This window comes from Kogia breviceps, chromosome 3 (assembly GCF_026419965.1).
Source record: "Kogia breviceps isolate mKogBre1 chromosome 3, mKogBre1 haplotype 1, whole genome shotgun sequence".
NCBI classification, from domain to species: domain Eukaryota; kingdom Metazoa; phylum Chordata; class Mammalia; order Artiodactyla; family Physeteridae; genus Kogia; species Kogia breviceps.
The window spans coordinates 40,391,068-40,407,293 of record NC_081312.1 but is presented as its reverse complement, the minus strand read 5'-3'; the positions used below and the strand labels follow the sequence as shown (position 1 = coordinate 40,407,293).

General features: G+C 41.6%; 1 protein-coding gene across 1 annotated transcript in view; it reads left to right on the top strand.

The window, feature by feature from the left end:
- The window catches only part of SLC38A6 (solute carrier family 38 member 6), a 146,946-nt gene extending 133,893 nt beyond the window's left edge, over positions 1-13,053 (top strand). Inside the window, exon 16 of the mRNA XM_067028383.1 lies at positions 13,011-13,053. Within this exon, the coding sequence (XP_066884484.1) occupies positions 13,011-13,028 (18 nt within the window). The 3' untranslated portion in view covers positions 13,029-13,053. The remainder of the gene's footprint in view (positions 1-13,010) is intronic.
- The last annotated feature ends 3,173 nt before the right edge of the window (positions 13,054-16,226 follow it).

Genomic DNA, 16,226 nt, shown 5'->3' with positions numbered 1-16,226 from the left:
CAACAGCGGGCAGGCAGAGTGACTGTAGCTTACGCTGTTGGAATTTCCAACGGGGCCACTTGGTGTTACAGAGGGGGGCCAGATGCAGCAGAGCAGGGTTGGATGAAGCCCGATAACAACCTCTGTATCTAACAGTTGCTAAATTGCTGTATTTGCTCAGGCCCTGACATCCAATGACTAGGGGGTTTCTAAGCCCCCTTTGAATAATCATGATAATGATAATAATAATAATAGGAATATGTGTAGGTCTTTATGGTTGATCATGTGTTTTTGCCTACGTAGTCCTGTTTAACAGTCATGCGTCATGATATAATATCGAAGGAGGTATGTATATAGTAGATGTGTATTTTGGGGTTTGTTCTTTTCTTGGCGGACTCGGAGGCTGTTTGTCCAGCTCCGCTAAATGTTCTCTGTTTGCCCCTTGGATCCACTCTCCCCCTGTCCACCCTGCTCTGTGTCCTGGGAAGCTGGCCTGTATGGATTGCATCAGCTGGGCTCCTTTGCCCTCATTTCCTGCTGGGTTGAGCCAGAGGGAAGCACAGTGGGAGATCACGGCAGAGGGAGGCGGGGGTGTGTACTCCCCCATCCCTCCCTGCTGGGCTGTGGGTTGGCGGTGGCTGCATCCCTCCACTGAAGACCTCAGCTCCTACAGTGACAGGGCTCACCAGACTCCCAGGCTGTACTTCCTCTCCTTGTCCTTTCAGGCCTGAGGATGGGAAGGCACTGTCCTCCCAGCCCCTGGGTGCTTCATCAATCCTTGCAGGTTAGTTGACCCACACACCTGCCAACTGTCGTCTCATAAACTCTCTTCCGTCACCCCTTGTGAGTGTGCCATCTGCCTCCTGCCGGGACCCTGCCTGGCATTCCAGCTCACTTCAGCTTCCTCTGGGGAGAGCCCACCCCTTTTTCGACCATCCCAACATCCAATCCGGACAATTCGAGCAAGGCTAGAGTGAGTAGCCTGGCCTTTGAAGTCAACGTGTTGACCACATTTCATAGCTAGAGAAGCAAGGCATAGAGTTTCTTTGGCTTTCCCTGGGTTACCAAGTAACTTGGTACACAAGAACTTTAATCATAAATCCCAAACCCACACACCCTATTCTCTTCCAGAGAAGAATGTATGTAATGCTTAATTCAGTGTGTTTCTTTCTGGAATTTCTAACAATAATAATGGAAAAGGAACTTGGGGGAAAGTGTCAAAGAAAATCACGTTTGTGTTTTCTTTTCCTTATGCGTGGATTGTTCCAGGGAATCTAAACCCCAGCCTGAGCTCCAGTGTCTGAACCAGACACGTCAGCTGTCAGCAGGCTGGCCCTGTCATTGGACATCAGCAGAGGGAGATGTGTGTGTTCTCACCTCCTCTCTGCTCTCGGCCTGGTTCTACCCCACGGGGAACAGGCCTGGACATCACATCGCCTGCACTTCCTCGTGGAGTCTCACCAATTACAAAAAGAACAAGCCCGGCTCTGGGTTTTGTCTCAGCCAGTTTAACCAGAGGTAGTGATTAATGCCGATTAGTTGAGAAAGTCTGGGTCTTTTTAAAGTTGTTTCCCAGCTATTAGTGAGCTCTTGATAGTATAAACGTTAAGAGCAAGTGAGAGCAGAGATATGAATGGTAGATACAGTGCCTAAAGACTACAGCGAGAGAGAAGATGGCATTCTCAGGCCATGCCAGGTAGACGGCACTGAGCTGCCTGTGTATTCAGCCTCTTTAGGCATGTAGAAGTGGGGTGTGGATACACAGAATATTGGGGCTCTAGTCTTGGCTCACTAGGTGACTTGGGACCAATTCCTTCAATATTTTAACCTCAGTTACCCAAGAAAGGAGATACAAAGACCTTGAACACTATTAAGTTGAGTGCCTCTCAACTCTGACTCCATGTTAAAATCACCTGGGCAGCTTATTTATTTATTTATTGCTGTGTTGGGTCTTCGTTTCTGTGCGAGGGCTTTCTCTAGTTGTGGCAAGCGGGGGCCACTCTTCATCGCGGTGCATGGGCCTCTCACTGTCACGGCCTCTCTTGTTGCGGAGCACAGGCTCCAGACGCGCAGGCTCAGTAATTGTGGCTCACGGACCCAGTTGCTCCGCGGCATGTGGGATCTTCCCAGACCAGGGCGCGAACCCGCGTCCCTTGCATTGGCAGGCAGACTCCCAACCACTGTGCCACCAGGGAAGGCCTTGGGCAGCTTTTAAAAACGGTATGTGAGTTCTGCTCCACACCAATTGGATTGGAGTCACTGAGCCTCAAGTCCTTTCACTGATGTCCACTATTCTGTTGGCAGATACAGTACCACCCTCAAACCAGGTGAGTGACAGAGAAAGAGAAGGGGAGACACACACACACACACACACACACACACACACACACACAGGGTGAGGATGCTGGGTTTTGACGTAAAAATGTGTTTCCTTTTCATGATCAAAAATTTTGAAAGCAACTGCACACTGTACTTTATGTATAGTGGGCACTTGATAAATGTTTAATGTCAAGGAGGAAAGAAAGGGGGGTGCAAGAGGAGAGAAAAATAAAGGAGGGAGGGAGGAATGACAGAAGGACGTTAGGACAGTTTTCTGTCCTCAGTGTTTGTGGAAATCATGGGCACAGCCAGGCATGATTTACCTGAATTTGCAAAAAGTTTAGAAGAAACTGAGGAAAACAGAAGAGAGAGGAAGACAGGAAGTAACCAAAAAGTTCATGAACCAAAACCTCACAAATCAGTCCTAACATTTCATCATCTCATTTTTGACTCATTCTGGTTTGTGAGTCTTGACATAGGAGTTTTCAATGAATTTTAATTTCCTGTTGGTTTGAGTTGATTCAAGACTGTGATATTTGAAAATATTTCAAGGCAATTCAGTGCTTTCTTGCCAACTGGATTTCTCCTTGGCTAGGCTCTGACCTGAAGGTGATTCAAGCATTGCTTTGTAGCTCCAGTCTGAGATAAACAGGGTAACCTTGATCTCAATTCACTCCTTGGAGTGAAAGACTGTCCAGAACCCTCTGGGGATTTTTTATTTTTTTAATAGACTATTCCGTGAACTCAGTATATTGGTCCACAACAGAAGAAATAATACCAGAGACAAAGAATGACATTTCTTAATGAGTCAGGAGTAAATTATTCAAAGACATTATAATCCTAAATGTGTTTGCACTTAATAAGAAAGCTTCAAACAACATGAAGAAAAACTGGATATTCATCCAAGATAAATGAAAGCATATATCTTCACAAAAACCTGTGCAAAAATGTTTATGGTACCTTTACTCACAATTGCCAAAGCTGGAAACAAGCCAAATCTCTTTTGACTGGTGAATACATAACCAAATGTGGTACATCCATACAATGGAATACTTCTTAGCAATGAGAAGGAATGGACTACTGATACATACAGAGCATGCTAAGCTGAAAGAAGGCAGATTCAAAAGGCTATGTATTATATGATTTCAGATATATGACAGTATAGAGAACGAAAATCTATAGATGGACAGATGGATATCAGGTCACTGGTTGCAAGGGACCTGGAGGGATGGAACTGACTCTAAAGGAGTGTGAGGGAACTTTTGGGGGTGATGGAAATGTTCTATGTCTTGATTGTAGTGGTGGTTATATCACTGCATGAGTTTGTTAAAATTCATAGAGCAGTATACATAAAAAGCACAAGTTTCCCTCTATGCCATTTATTCCCCAATAAACCAAAAAGAATCATAGAGGAATATTGTAAATAATTTTGTGCCAATAAATTCAACAATTTAGATAAGATAAATTCTTTGAAAGACACAAACCACCAGAACTCTTTAAAAATATAATGTGAATAGTCCTATACCTGTTAAAGAAATTGAATTTATACTTAAAATCTTTCTCACAAAGAAAACTGCAGGCATCAATGGCTTCGCTGATGAGCCTGATGTTAAGGGTTAAAGGGTAACTATTACAATTCAGTTGGGAATACTTCCTAACTCGCTTTATGAAGCTAACTCTACTCTGATACCAAAACCAAAGACATTACAACAAAAGAAAACAAAGACCAACTTCCCTCATAACGTAGCCCCAGAAATATTTAGCAGAATTTGGGCAAATAAAATCCATCAGTATATAATACATCATGATCAAGCGGTGGTTATCTCAAGAATGCAATGTTGGTTTAATACTAAAAAAAACCCCTCAATTCATTATATTAACAGAATGAAAAAGCGAAATTAAATAATCATCTCCATACATGCAGATAAAGCGTTTGACAAAATTCATGCTCATTCATGATAAAAGCTCAGCAAACTAGGAATAGATGGGAACTTCTTTATCCTGATAAAAAGCCATGTGTGAAAAAACTATAGTTAACATTATACTTAGTAGTAAAACACAATGATTTTTCCCTAAGCTTATGTCCTCTCTTACCATTCTTACTACTTGTATGCAACATTGTAATGCAGATTCTAGGGGAATGGGAATCATAGAGACTGGACAAAAGGAAGTAAAACTGTCTTTATAGCCAACATGATTGTCTACGTGGAAAAATCCTAAAGAATCTACCAAAAGATTTACAAGAATAATAAGCAAGTTTAGCAAGGTTGAAGCACTGCAAATTCATTAAAGAAAAATCAATTGTGTCTTTATTAATCACAGATAATTGGAAATGGAAAATTTTAAATATGACTTTTACAGTGGCATCTAACAACATGAAATACTTTGGGATAAATTTTAAAAAATATGTGCAACACATACATTGAAATATAAAACTGTTGAGAGAAATGAAAGAAGATTTAAATTAGTGGAGAGAGATACCATATATGGTCAGAAAACTCAGTAATATTAAAACTTCAGTTCTTCCCAAATTAATATATAGAATCAACATAATCCCAATCAAAATTCCAGCAGATTTTTTTAAGAGATTGACATTTATTTTAAAAATTTTAATCAAAATGTGAAGGACCTAGAATTGTCAAAACTATTTTGAAAGAGAAGAACAAGTGTGGAGGAATTACACTACCTGATTTCAAGATTTACTATAAAGCTACATAATTTAGTATGGTATTGGCCTAAGGATAGACAGAATTATAGAGCAAAATAGGGAATCTAGAGATAGACCCACACATACATGCTCAATCATTTTTCAAAAAAGGTGCCAATGTAATTCAATGGAGAAAGGAGAGACCTTTCAAAAAACAGCTGGATGTCCATAAGGAAATAAAATGAAACTTGACCCTTATCTCACATCATATACAAAATTTATTTTAAGTAGATAATAAACCTAAATGTAAGAGCTAAACTATAAAATTCTAGAAAAAAACAGACAAAGAAATTGAACTGGATTAGGCAAAGATTCTTACATAAAATACAAAAATCAAAATCTTGAAAGAGAAAAATTGGTAAACTGGACTTCTACAAAATTATCAACTTTTGCTCTTCAAAAGACACTGGCAAGAAAATGACAAGGCAAGTTACTGACTAGGAGAAAATATTTGTAAAATGTATCGTAAGAGACTTGTAGTGAGGATATTTAAAGAACTCTTACAACTCTGTAATAAATGAGAAACAAATGGGCAAAAGATTTGAACAGACAGTTCGCCAAAGAAGATTTACAAATGGTACATAAGAACATGAAAGAAGGCTCAACATTATTCATCTTTAGGGAAATGTGTATTAAAAACAATAAGGTATCACTATATGTACACTAGAATGACTGGAATTAAAAATACTTATAATACCATGTGTTGGTGAGGATGTGGAGCAAATGAAAAACTCTCTTCCATTACAGATGGGAAATGTGAAATAGTACAATCCTTTGGAAAACAATTGGCCAGTTTTTAATAAAATGTAATGTGCACTTATCGTATGACCCCGCGATTCACTTCTTAGATATTTACATAAGAAAAAAACATGTGTCCACACAAAGATATGTATATGAATGTATATAGAAACTTCATTTTCGGTAGCTGAAAGCCGAAATCAATCCAAATATCGATTAACTGTTGAATGGATAAACAAGGTGCAGTATTTCCTTACAGTGGAATACTCCTTAGGAACAAAAAGAAATGAACTACTGATACATGCAACAACATGGTGAATCTCAAAAGCGTTATGCTAAGTGAAAGAAGCCAGATGTGGAAGACTACATGCTGTCTGATTCGACAGATATGAAATTCCAGAAGAAGCAAAGCTATAGTAACAGAAACCAGATTAGTCATTGCCTGGGGCTGGAGATGGTGAAATGAGATTGACTGCACAGGGGCTGAGTACTTTTTGAGTGATGGAAATGTTCTGTATCTTGATTGTGGTGGTGATTATACAACTGTATATATTAATCACACTGATAAGACTATACATTTTTAAATGGGTGAATTTTATTGTATATAAATTATAACTATAAAGCTGGTTTTTTAAAAAAGTGTCTAGGTGTAGATAGGGCTTCACATCAGATTGACAAGTGGAAAGTTGCATGGCAAATTGTGTAGATGCAGGCAAAGGTAAAGAATTGGAGCAATTAATGAAATCAATCTACTGTATTGGGTTTGATTATAATAGAACCTACACATTGTTGGAGCTTTAAAAAGTTGCCCTCGATAAATAATCTGTTGCTTCACACTCATCTTCGTGTTTCCTTTCCTTCCAGCCTTTTGGCTGGTCCTCTGATATTGTCATTACTCATTACCTCTTGAACTTAAGTCTAGTGTTTTTGTGCTTGGATTTCATGTAGTTTCTAAGAGACTAAGGATTCAAAAATTAATGATCATCTGGTCAATCAAACAGTGAACTTAAACTCATTGGTATTTGCAATGCCAGCATCTATTTATCCTTTCCCAGTGGAAAAGCTGAACGACTAAAGAAAAAAAAAGTTAATGAGTTGGCTATCATCGAAAATCATTTAGGGATTTTATATATTTTCTCTTTAAATGCATCAGGGCAGTTTGCATGATCATTACAATTCACGACAAAATAAATTATTGCAGTTTTAGGCACTGTAGTCAATGAATAAAATGCTTCAGCATATTTTTATGAGAGTGACATATGCTGGGACTCTCTCTTCCTCAAGAGACCTGAGTCCAGCAAAATGATAAAACTGGCCCAGTGCCGTGGAATCCCATGAGAAACTGAGATTGAAACCACAACACAAAGAGCAGAAATTTTTCATGCTTTTCAAGCCTCTACTCCAGTTTGATATGAACAAAGCTTTGTACGCAAATCAAGCCTATATTTAAAATTTTCCTCCTGTCTGGTATGGAAGGAGGGCTGTATTTTGCCATGTTTAGAATGCACTTAATCTCTTTGGTCTAGGCAAATCCCACCAAATGAGAACAGCTTGGTGTTTAAATTTGTTTACTCCTTGTAAAATAGAACTTCCTGTTTTTTGAGTCTGTAAAGATTTCTTGAAGTAAGATTTAAATATTGTTTTGGTGAGTTGAATGCAAATGGATCAGAGATGTATGATAAAATTTCCCTCAAATTTACCCCAAATTTTAATAATTAAGAACTAGCCAAACATACTTTAGGTTTAGGGCTGGATTCAAAACATTCAGGGACCTCAAACAGACTACATTCCAAACAGAACTGTTTTTGTTTTGGTGTTTTGTTTAAATTTTACATGGGAAACAAAACCCTTGTGTTTGTCTCCACAAATATGAATGTGCTTTCAGTATTTGTACCTCAACTGTCTCACTGATAGGGAAGTTTTCATATTTTTTTTTTCCTGGAAATGAAATCAATTATCAGAGAAATGAGAGATTCTGTTGACTGTTGAGAGTAGTCCAAGTCTATATTGGACAGGCCCCCAAGCCTCCTTTTGAAAGGAACCCACTGCCCTCTGCTAGGGCACCCACTGTGGCTGGACCTCATTCATGAATGTAGCAGATAGCTCTCATTTTCAGCTCCACTGATCCGCCTAGACCTCAGGGTTCCCATCTTCAAATTCTGTTCTTCCTCCAGACTGTTCCAGTTTGGCTATCTGGTTCTTCCCACTTTGAGCAATTTCAGTAGAATATCTCCACTCTAATTCTGGCTTTTTGGGACAAACCCCATTCTCCCACCTACTCAACTCTCTGTTTCCGGGGAGCCTCACTGTGGGGCATCTGGGCTGTGCTGGTCATGGAAGGGAATGGAGGCTGCTGGAGACCCCACTGAACTCAATGAGGAACTCAATGAATTCTGGGCCCAGGTCTTGGGAGTAGAAATTGCTGCTGGTCTGGGATGAACAGCTACAGAAATTTCCAGGGGCACTTGTCAATGTAATGAGGACGGGGAAAATGCTGTTTGGGGTGCCTTGGACCAATGATATTTCATTTTCTGAGATGGGTGTTAGTAGTTATGAAAACTCTCCATCTGTCCAGCCAAGGGAAGGTGCATACTGGCGAAGGACAGTTACTGTAACCATGGCAATGATTCAAGTTGTCAACTAACCAGATCTTCAGGGGTTTTTCCACTCTTCTCTCCTGGTTCTCTTTGGTTTTTTCTTTTTTAACTGAAGTATAGTTGATTTACAATGTTGTGCTCCTGGTTCTCTTTGTAACCATGATGAGTAGGGCCTCAAAGGGAGAAAAGACTGGAAAAAAAGACACAAAACTCAAGTTGATTAGCTGTGCTACCTTTTTGTAGTTAAAAAGTTTGAGTTCATGTCTGAATCACTAGGAAAAATAGAAAGATTAATGACTAAGTAAACTGCATGTTGGTAGTACTGGTAATCTTTCTCTTCCCCTCCCTCCCACTCCAATCAGAGGGGGACTGCTGAATTAAAAGAATTTAATCAAGACCACATCTTTGCCCTGGTGATCAAGAGGGCACCTTGACCTAAGGATAGAGGCCCACTGCACCTAGGCCAAGCCTGCTGGTGAAGAAACTGTTATTCTTTTCTGTGGTTTTAGACCAGTCGTTTCCGAATCTGTCTGCCCATTAGATTCACCTGGTAAATCTTAAAAAATAATAATGGCTGGGCCCAAACCCAACTCTGGGGGAAGCCCAGGCATCAGTGTTTTTTTTGTGATTCTAATGTACAACCAGAGTTGAGAACCACTGGTTTAGATTGTAGTGTTTCTGAGAAAAGTTAATATTTGTCTTTTGGAGAGGTACTTACTTTAAGAAGTCAATGAGTCTCAAATTGGCAGTCCTGTATCTCTTTCACCAGTGGGAATGTTGCAAAGCAAACCTGAGTTCAAGGATTCGCACCCACCCTCATCCACGACATTACAGATATGCTTTCACGTCTCCATTGCCCCCCACGCTTAGAGGTGGCGGTAAGCATTCGTGTCCACTCTGCTGAAGGTGACTGGGGAGAGATTCCTTCAAACTGCAGCTCTCTGTAAGCATTCTGAGAGTGAGACCTCTCCCTATGGGTAGGAGTAGATGTAGAGTTTTCCCAGGGGAGGGGATGAAGTTTTCTCTCTGGGGATGGGCTCTGAATCCATAAAGTCCAAATTGACTTCAACTTCAGCCTTTGTCCCTCTTATACTATAATTTCTTTCTAAAAGTGTATTAACCCATTGGTAGATATTTGCCTGTGTCCTTGCAGCTTGTGTGTTAGTCTCGTGGTGACTGAGGGGAAGGAATGGCAAGAGGGAAAGAGTCATCCTGCCTCTTCCTCTCCTGGGGAAAAGGCAGGCAGCCCGTCAGGAGGACCACAGCTCTGCAGAGGGCCAGATGGTTACAGGCCCCCCACAGGGAAGCCAGCAGCAGAGGTGGCAGATGGTCCCTAGCCTGTGGAGGATCCCTGGAAAGAGCATTCAGACAAGAGGGAACAAAGTCTCTGGCACCACCCTGCAGCATGGACTAGTAAATGTTTCGCGAATGGCTGTCCAGAAAATAAATCTCTAGTTTGTGGCATGGGCCAATTTGCATGGTGTAAACTCACTAATTTTAGGCTCCCAACATGAACAAGGAGCCCCTGACAGAGGAGTTGGGAAGAAATGTGCAAAACTAGCTCTGGCAAGCTGGGAGGAGCGGGCTCCAGCAGATTCTTAGGGGAATTGATGTATTTTCTATAGATTTCTGCTCTGTGTGTCCCCTCTCGCCTTTCAACATAAACAACCAACATTCGGCTGTGATTGCTGCAAGTACAACCTCGTGAACTCAGGGTTGAAAATAAGCCATTTATCAGAACCAAAACCTGGATTTGGACCCAAATAGGCAGAAAGGACTGAGGGCTACACCTTTTATAAAATCAGAACAAATATTTTTGAGTGTTCTTCAAATATTATCCTAGAGCTAGTCACATACAGTTTGAGATGCTCAAAACACGTAATATTTATTGAGTGCTCACTATGTACCAGGTACCTTGCATGTATTAACTCCTTTCATCCTTACTATAACTTTATGAGAAAGGTATTATTATTATTAGGAGAATTACACCTTTTAAACAAATAACCCCGTGTCTACAGTTGAATAAAACTACATGTTATTCTAAACTGTTCACAGGGTAGTTTGAGATGGTTAAAAAATAGCAAACATTTATTGAGTGCTTACTGTGTACCTGGGTTTTCCATGAACTCTGCAATGCATTTTAAAAATAACCTATCAGTCAGGAGTTCCTATGATGCTTGGAAAGCATCATAAGGAAATAAAGAACAGAAAGTGACTTCCTGAAGGTCAGGCAACTCATCGATGGCAGAGCCAAGAATCAAACCCACGCAACCTGGCACTACAGACTCTACCTTCTTTCCAAGCAGGGATTTTCCCAGGCAAATCCCTGACCTTCAGTGTAGATGTCTGACCTTGCTTTAAAAGCAATGAACTTCTAATTCAAATGTTTCTCCACAAACACCCTTCCTAACATGCAGCCTTCCTTCAGGCTGTAAATGCTACCTTTTTCACTCTGGCGGTAGATATAGTTTGGTATTACGTTACTGTGGTCTGTGAGTTAGAACTGAAGCATCCACATGTCCAGAGGTCAGGAGATGAATTCTGAATCAAAAGCAATTCTCTTAATTGCTAGTCAAGTTCAATGTTATCCCCTTGAAAACTACTCCTAAACCACACACAACTCAGCTGAACTAAGGGATTAAAGCAAGTCAGATTTCAGAAGGATTCTATTGATCTCCACCTTTCGTACTTAAACAGTTTTGAAGTTTCTGCCTCATTGGAGTGACATAATTTACACCTTTCATTCTTGGGTTGTCTTAGCTGAACTGCACAGTGGCATTCTTATGTAGACAAAGCTACTGGAGTTTAGAAACAGGAAGGCCTAGAAACTCACTTTTTAAAGTAAAATAAAGCTTACGCAGTGGGGGATTTCCTTAACTCTCCAAACTCTGACATGTGTTAGGTAGTCAGGAAAGAATAATAAAATTCCCCAGGAAAAGCGTTTCACAAATGGCAGTGGTTGAAATGTGGTTTTCTAGGTGGCCATGGGTCTGATTTCCATCCCATTCTCCTCACCTCCTGCAGGGCTGGTCTCAGTTGTTTTTGCAGAGACAGGTTTGCAGAGCCCTGCAGAAGAGCCAAGCCTTTCTGAACAGGCCAAGGGCAGTCTGGAGGATGCCCAGCCCATAACCCAGGCTCCTTCTGAAAATGTGTGTGTGTGTCACATAAGCACTATGCTAGCTTTCAAGGGCTGCTCCCTTGATTACCCAGGAAGGGCGCCAGCTTTTATTCGGTCCTGACAGCTCAGGCAACGCTGCTTGATAATGGAGAAGGTGAAGAGGTGCTTGTTCAATGGAAAGCAAATAATAGGAACCACACGGACATACAACACTTCTAGCAGGTAGCCTCAGAAAGAAAGAATAAGATTGATGGAGTCAGAGATGAAAGAACATGCTGCCGGAGGACAAATGGTATTTATGGAGAGTCCTTCAAAAAGAAGCTGCACAGTGTAAGGTTGTCAAGACGTTTGATTCAGCCCTGAGGACCTCAAGGAATGAAGTGGATCTTGGGAGGTTCTGGTCCTGGGGTCCAAGATGGGAGAGACAAGTTTAACTTAGGGGTTCACACCTATAGCCTATAGTAGCCAAACAATGGTTGAGTGGGAATTAAAAGATCCAGATAGTAACATCCCAGTACATTTATATATTTCATTACAGTACAGTCAGTTTTGCTATACCACAACACATGCATTCCTAAAACTCACCTCACTATGCAAAATCACACAATAAAAACTGCAGGTATTAGCGAAAATGGAGCCAAGGGTACAATACCTAAAAACTTTGTCAGTGACATTAAAAAAGAGAGATAAGAATCTAATAAAAATGGTGGCACTGTCTCATACATGTTAAATGATTGAGAAATATATAAATACTACAATAAATATGGTCCTTTATATTGAAAAGGACCTGAAGTTTTCTTGTGGAAGTGGGCTTTGCAGCTTGCAAGTTATTATAAAGTGAGAGAAGGATGGTTATCAAAATTTGCAGGCCTAAAATCCTGGAGCTTGTTTGTCTGTCTTTGAAGTATAGGCCCTTTGAAGTATGCATTTATACTATGGTATAATAGATACCATCTTCATCAAAATTGAAAATTTAAATCCATGTATGGTCTTTTTCAGTTAACTTCTGTGTCTCTGCTGGAAAGTCTTTCACAGCTTTCTCATCTGCACTTGGTGCTTAGTCTAACAGCTGAAGGTTGGGAGATTGTAGCAATGTTTGAAAACACCCAAGTAGCCACTCGTAGTACTAGAAGGTACCACCTCTGCAGAATATGGCCTTTTCCATGAAGATCTTTGTATACAAATAGTGCGTTCTCTTTGTGAGAAAGGCCGTCCCCCAATTTTCACCCTTAGGTTTTCAGTCTCAACAGTGCTCATCTTTCCATCTCTTCCATTTCTTCAATTCTTATTCTTACCGATTTCTCAGCACTTAGAGTTCCATCCATAGAGGTTTCTTTCCTCGTCACAGCATTGCAGATTCTTTTATGCCTGTTGTTTGGGAAATGTCACGTGTTCTCTTGATTCTTTAAAAATGCTTTCTCACTTCAAGCTTCTCCTCAATACACTATGCTTTCCTTTCTCATGACCTGTTTGACGTTTTTGAACCAGGATTCTCAGATATATTTCAAGTGTTGAATGAGTTGTTTTTTTTTTTTTTTCTTTTCAAATATAGAAAAGCTCACAACTGTGAAAGAATAGCAAAACACAACCTTGGAGGACAACACACTTGGTTAGGGTGAGTAGGGTGGGTAGAGGACAACACAGCTTCAAGTGAGGGGGTGGATGTGTGAAGTGTGTGCCTGGGTGCATCTTGTGAATTCCTACAAGACTCAGTTCATCTGGGTGCAGTTTTCTATGTTAACCTAGTTTTTCTCACAGACAAAAGGGCCGTGAGAAATCTGCATTATGCTCAAATTATCCCATAATATATTAACCTAACTGGAATAAATTTGCATTTTCTAAACAAGTGTTTTCCCAGACTATATATGGTACCTCTGCTCATGTATTTTCTCACTTGATCACTATAATAATGATGTGAGGTAGACAGGAAAGTTAATATTCCAATTATACAGATGAAAAAACTGAAGCTGGAACATCTCAGAGCTTGGGTATGAGCCTGGAACTGCCAGAAGTTAAGATATGAATTCTGACCATTTTTTAAGTTCCTGGTCCTACCAGTTCCTAAAGCCAATTCTACCTCTGCCTTCTGGAAGTTTAGTTTTGTGAGCCAGGAAACTTTCTTCTTTGGCTTGAAGTAGTTTGAGATGGGTTTTTCGAGTAATACAGGGTCTTGGCTAATGCAGGGTAGCCTGGATAATGTTCAGATTCTCTCCCAGCTCTGGGAAACTTTCTGCCACATTTTGACATATAAATTAACCAACTTCAGATAGAAGGCACCCTAAATTTTAAGGTTTGCTCTTGAAATCGGAGGTTCTGTCGGTAGTGAGCAGTGATGCAGAAACAGGACAAAGGAGATAGCTCCTTCGACCCATGAGTGCTTGCCAAGAAAGTCCCCAGGCAGAACGAAAGACCCCTCTGGGATCTTTGGAGGGGTTCTGACTCGGTTTGCACCCATTTAGACATTGCCCTTTCTGAAGACAGTGCCCCTTTGCTGTCCCTGTCAGTACCATTGTGATGTGGCCGTCACCAGCCTTGCTCACCGGGGGAGGAGATGCTCTGGGTGAAGCTGAGCCTCCTCTTCCTCTTGCCCTCTGGTGTCCTCTCGGTTAAACCCCAGCTCAGTGACAGAAAGGGATCCCCATGGTTTTCAACAATGAGCTCGGGAGAGATCACTGCTGCTGCTGCCGCAGCCTCTGCTGCTATTACGTGAGCACCTCCCTATGCCCCAGGCGCCCGAGGAGTATTCACCTGTTCATTCATTCATTCCACCAGTTACTTGTGGAAGGCCTATTAATGTGGCAGGATCATTCTTTTCACGTGGTTTCTTTCATTTGCTTCTTACAATTTGAACCCAGGAACTACCTGGCTCCCAGCCTGTGCACTTCACCCCGTGCTGTCCTGCTTCTCTTGTTCAAGGTGGTCCACACAATATTAGTCAAGCCTCAATCATTTTTCTACTTACTGGAGACCAGGAAACTTGTCAGTGACCTTCCCATGACCTGGAAAACAATTTCTCAACTTGTCACTGCCTTTCACGTGTGAGTGCAGTCTTAGTTGCCTTCTATTTAGGTAGCATATGCCTGGATGTCACCTTCCTGTGTATTTTGATGACTTTTATATTTCCTTCCTTCCCTCCCTCCCTCCCTCCCTCCCTCCCTCCCTTCCTTCCTGCCTTCCTTCCTTCCTTCCTTCCTTCCTTCCTTCCTTCCTTCTTTCCTTCCTTTCTTTCTTCCTTCCTTTCCTTCTTGTTTCAGATTCACGTGTTGGGATCTATTCTACAAATTTGAGAGAAAAAGAAAAAGAATAAGGAAAGCAGAGCAATCTAAATGCTGGAAAACATTTATTTTTTAACTTTATGGACGCAGCCTTTGAATTCGGTGGCCACGGCTCCTTCCCAACCTGTGTCTTTCATGTTCTGTTTCCAGCTGGAGTGGGAAGCTGAGGTGCCCTGGCCCCGAGCCCGCCCTGGGTTATGCCTCCCTGTCCTCTGTGGGCAGTGGCAACCGCAGCTGCTGGAGATGAGGAGCAGCTGGCCTTCCTGCTGGGGAGCCACAATGCTGGCTGGGAAAGGAAAGGAGCCTGAGGCTTCACCTGATGTGGCCAAGGGCAGCAATGGGAGTGACAAGGAGAGATTCCTGCAGCCAATGCACATGGGGCTGAGGAGGAAGGGGGTGTCTCCAGGGCTTGGTTTTCAAACTTTCTGCCTTGACTAAAACCCAGGTTCTCAGCAGAAGGGATGTGACTAATGGCTGAGAAATTCCCCATGGCCTTGCATGACATTTATGTTGATTATCTCTGAGTCACATTTCTGGGAGGAAATTTTTTTTTTTTCACCAGATACAAACTGAAGGGAAAATGGCATGGATGGTAGTTTGGAAACATCAGAGGAAACAGGGTCACATGTGTTACTAGCAGGAGAGCTGGGGACATGCAAGAATGGAAAGAAAAACAAGCCAGGAAAGGAAGGACGTTGAGGAGGTAGGAATCATCTCCCAGTGGAATTGGTAGAATTGGAGGTCTCTCTTTGGTGATGGAAGGATGGGGGCAGCACAGATGGACTCTGGCCTTTGTCTCTTATTGTGATTACAGAAATTCAGAATGTAAGAGATGGAGCCATCATTCGCTCCTTTATTTCACAAATACTTGCTGAGTGCCTTTGATGTTCCAGATTCTGTTCTAGGCATTGAGACAACACAAAGCCTGCCTGGTGGTGTTGACCTCAGTGGAAAAGAAAGGCAACAAAGCGAATAAAACAGCATCTTTCAATCCTGCCCTTTTGGCTAATTAACAGAAATGCATTCAGAATGTCCCTCCAGGATGCTGCAAGCGTGTGCACTTTGCGTGAGGGGAGGGGGTATGAAAGGCCCTGTCAAGGGCGCTGTGCTTCAGCTGTTCAAAGGTTTGTTTGGAGTCTGGGCTCTTGTAGATGCCCAGCCCCATACCTGGGATCCCATCCCTGGAAGAACCACCAGGGGTTTGGAGCTGACTGGGATTTCAAAGGGGCCCCTTGAAATCCTCAGTCCTCCTTATTATGTGTGTTTGAAGCCTCATCTAAGGTTATGAGATTTCTTAATGTAAATCTCAGTTAAACCGTTGTGTAGCTGGAGACAGGAAAAGCAATGTCCCAAGTCCAGTAGGATTCCAAACCACCAGCAGAAAAACCAAACCAAACCAAACAAACAGAAGACACTTTGCAGTAAATTAGCTTCACTTCTGCTTGACTTAGATGAATGGTTCTGAGGCTATTTCCTACAAAATGACCATTCGT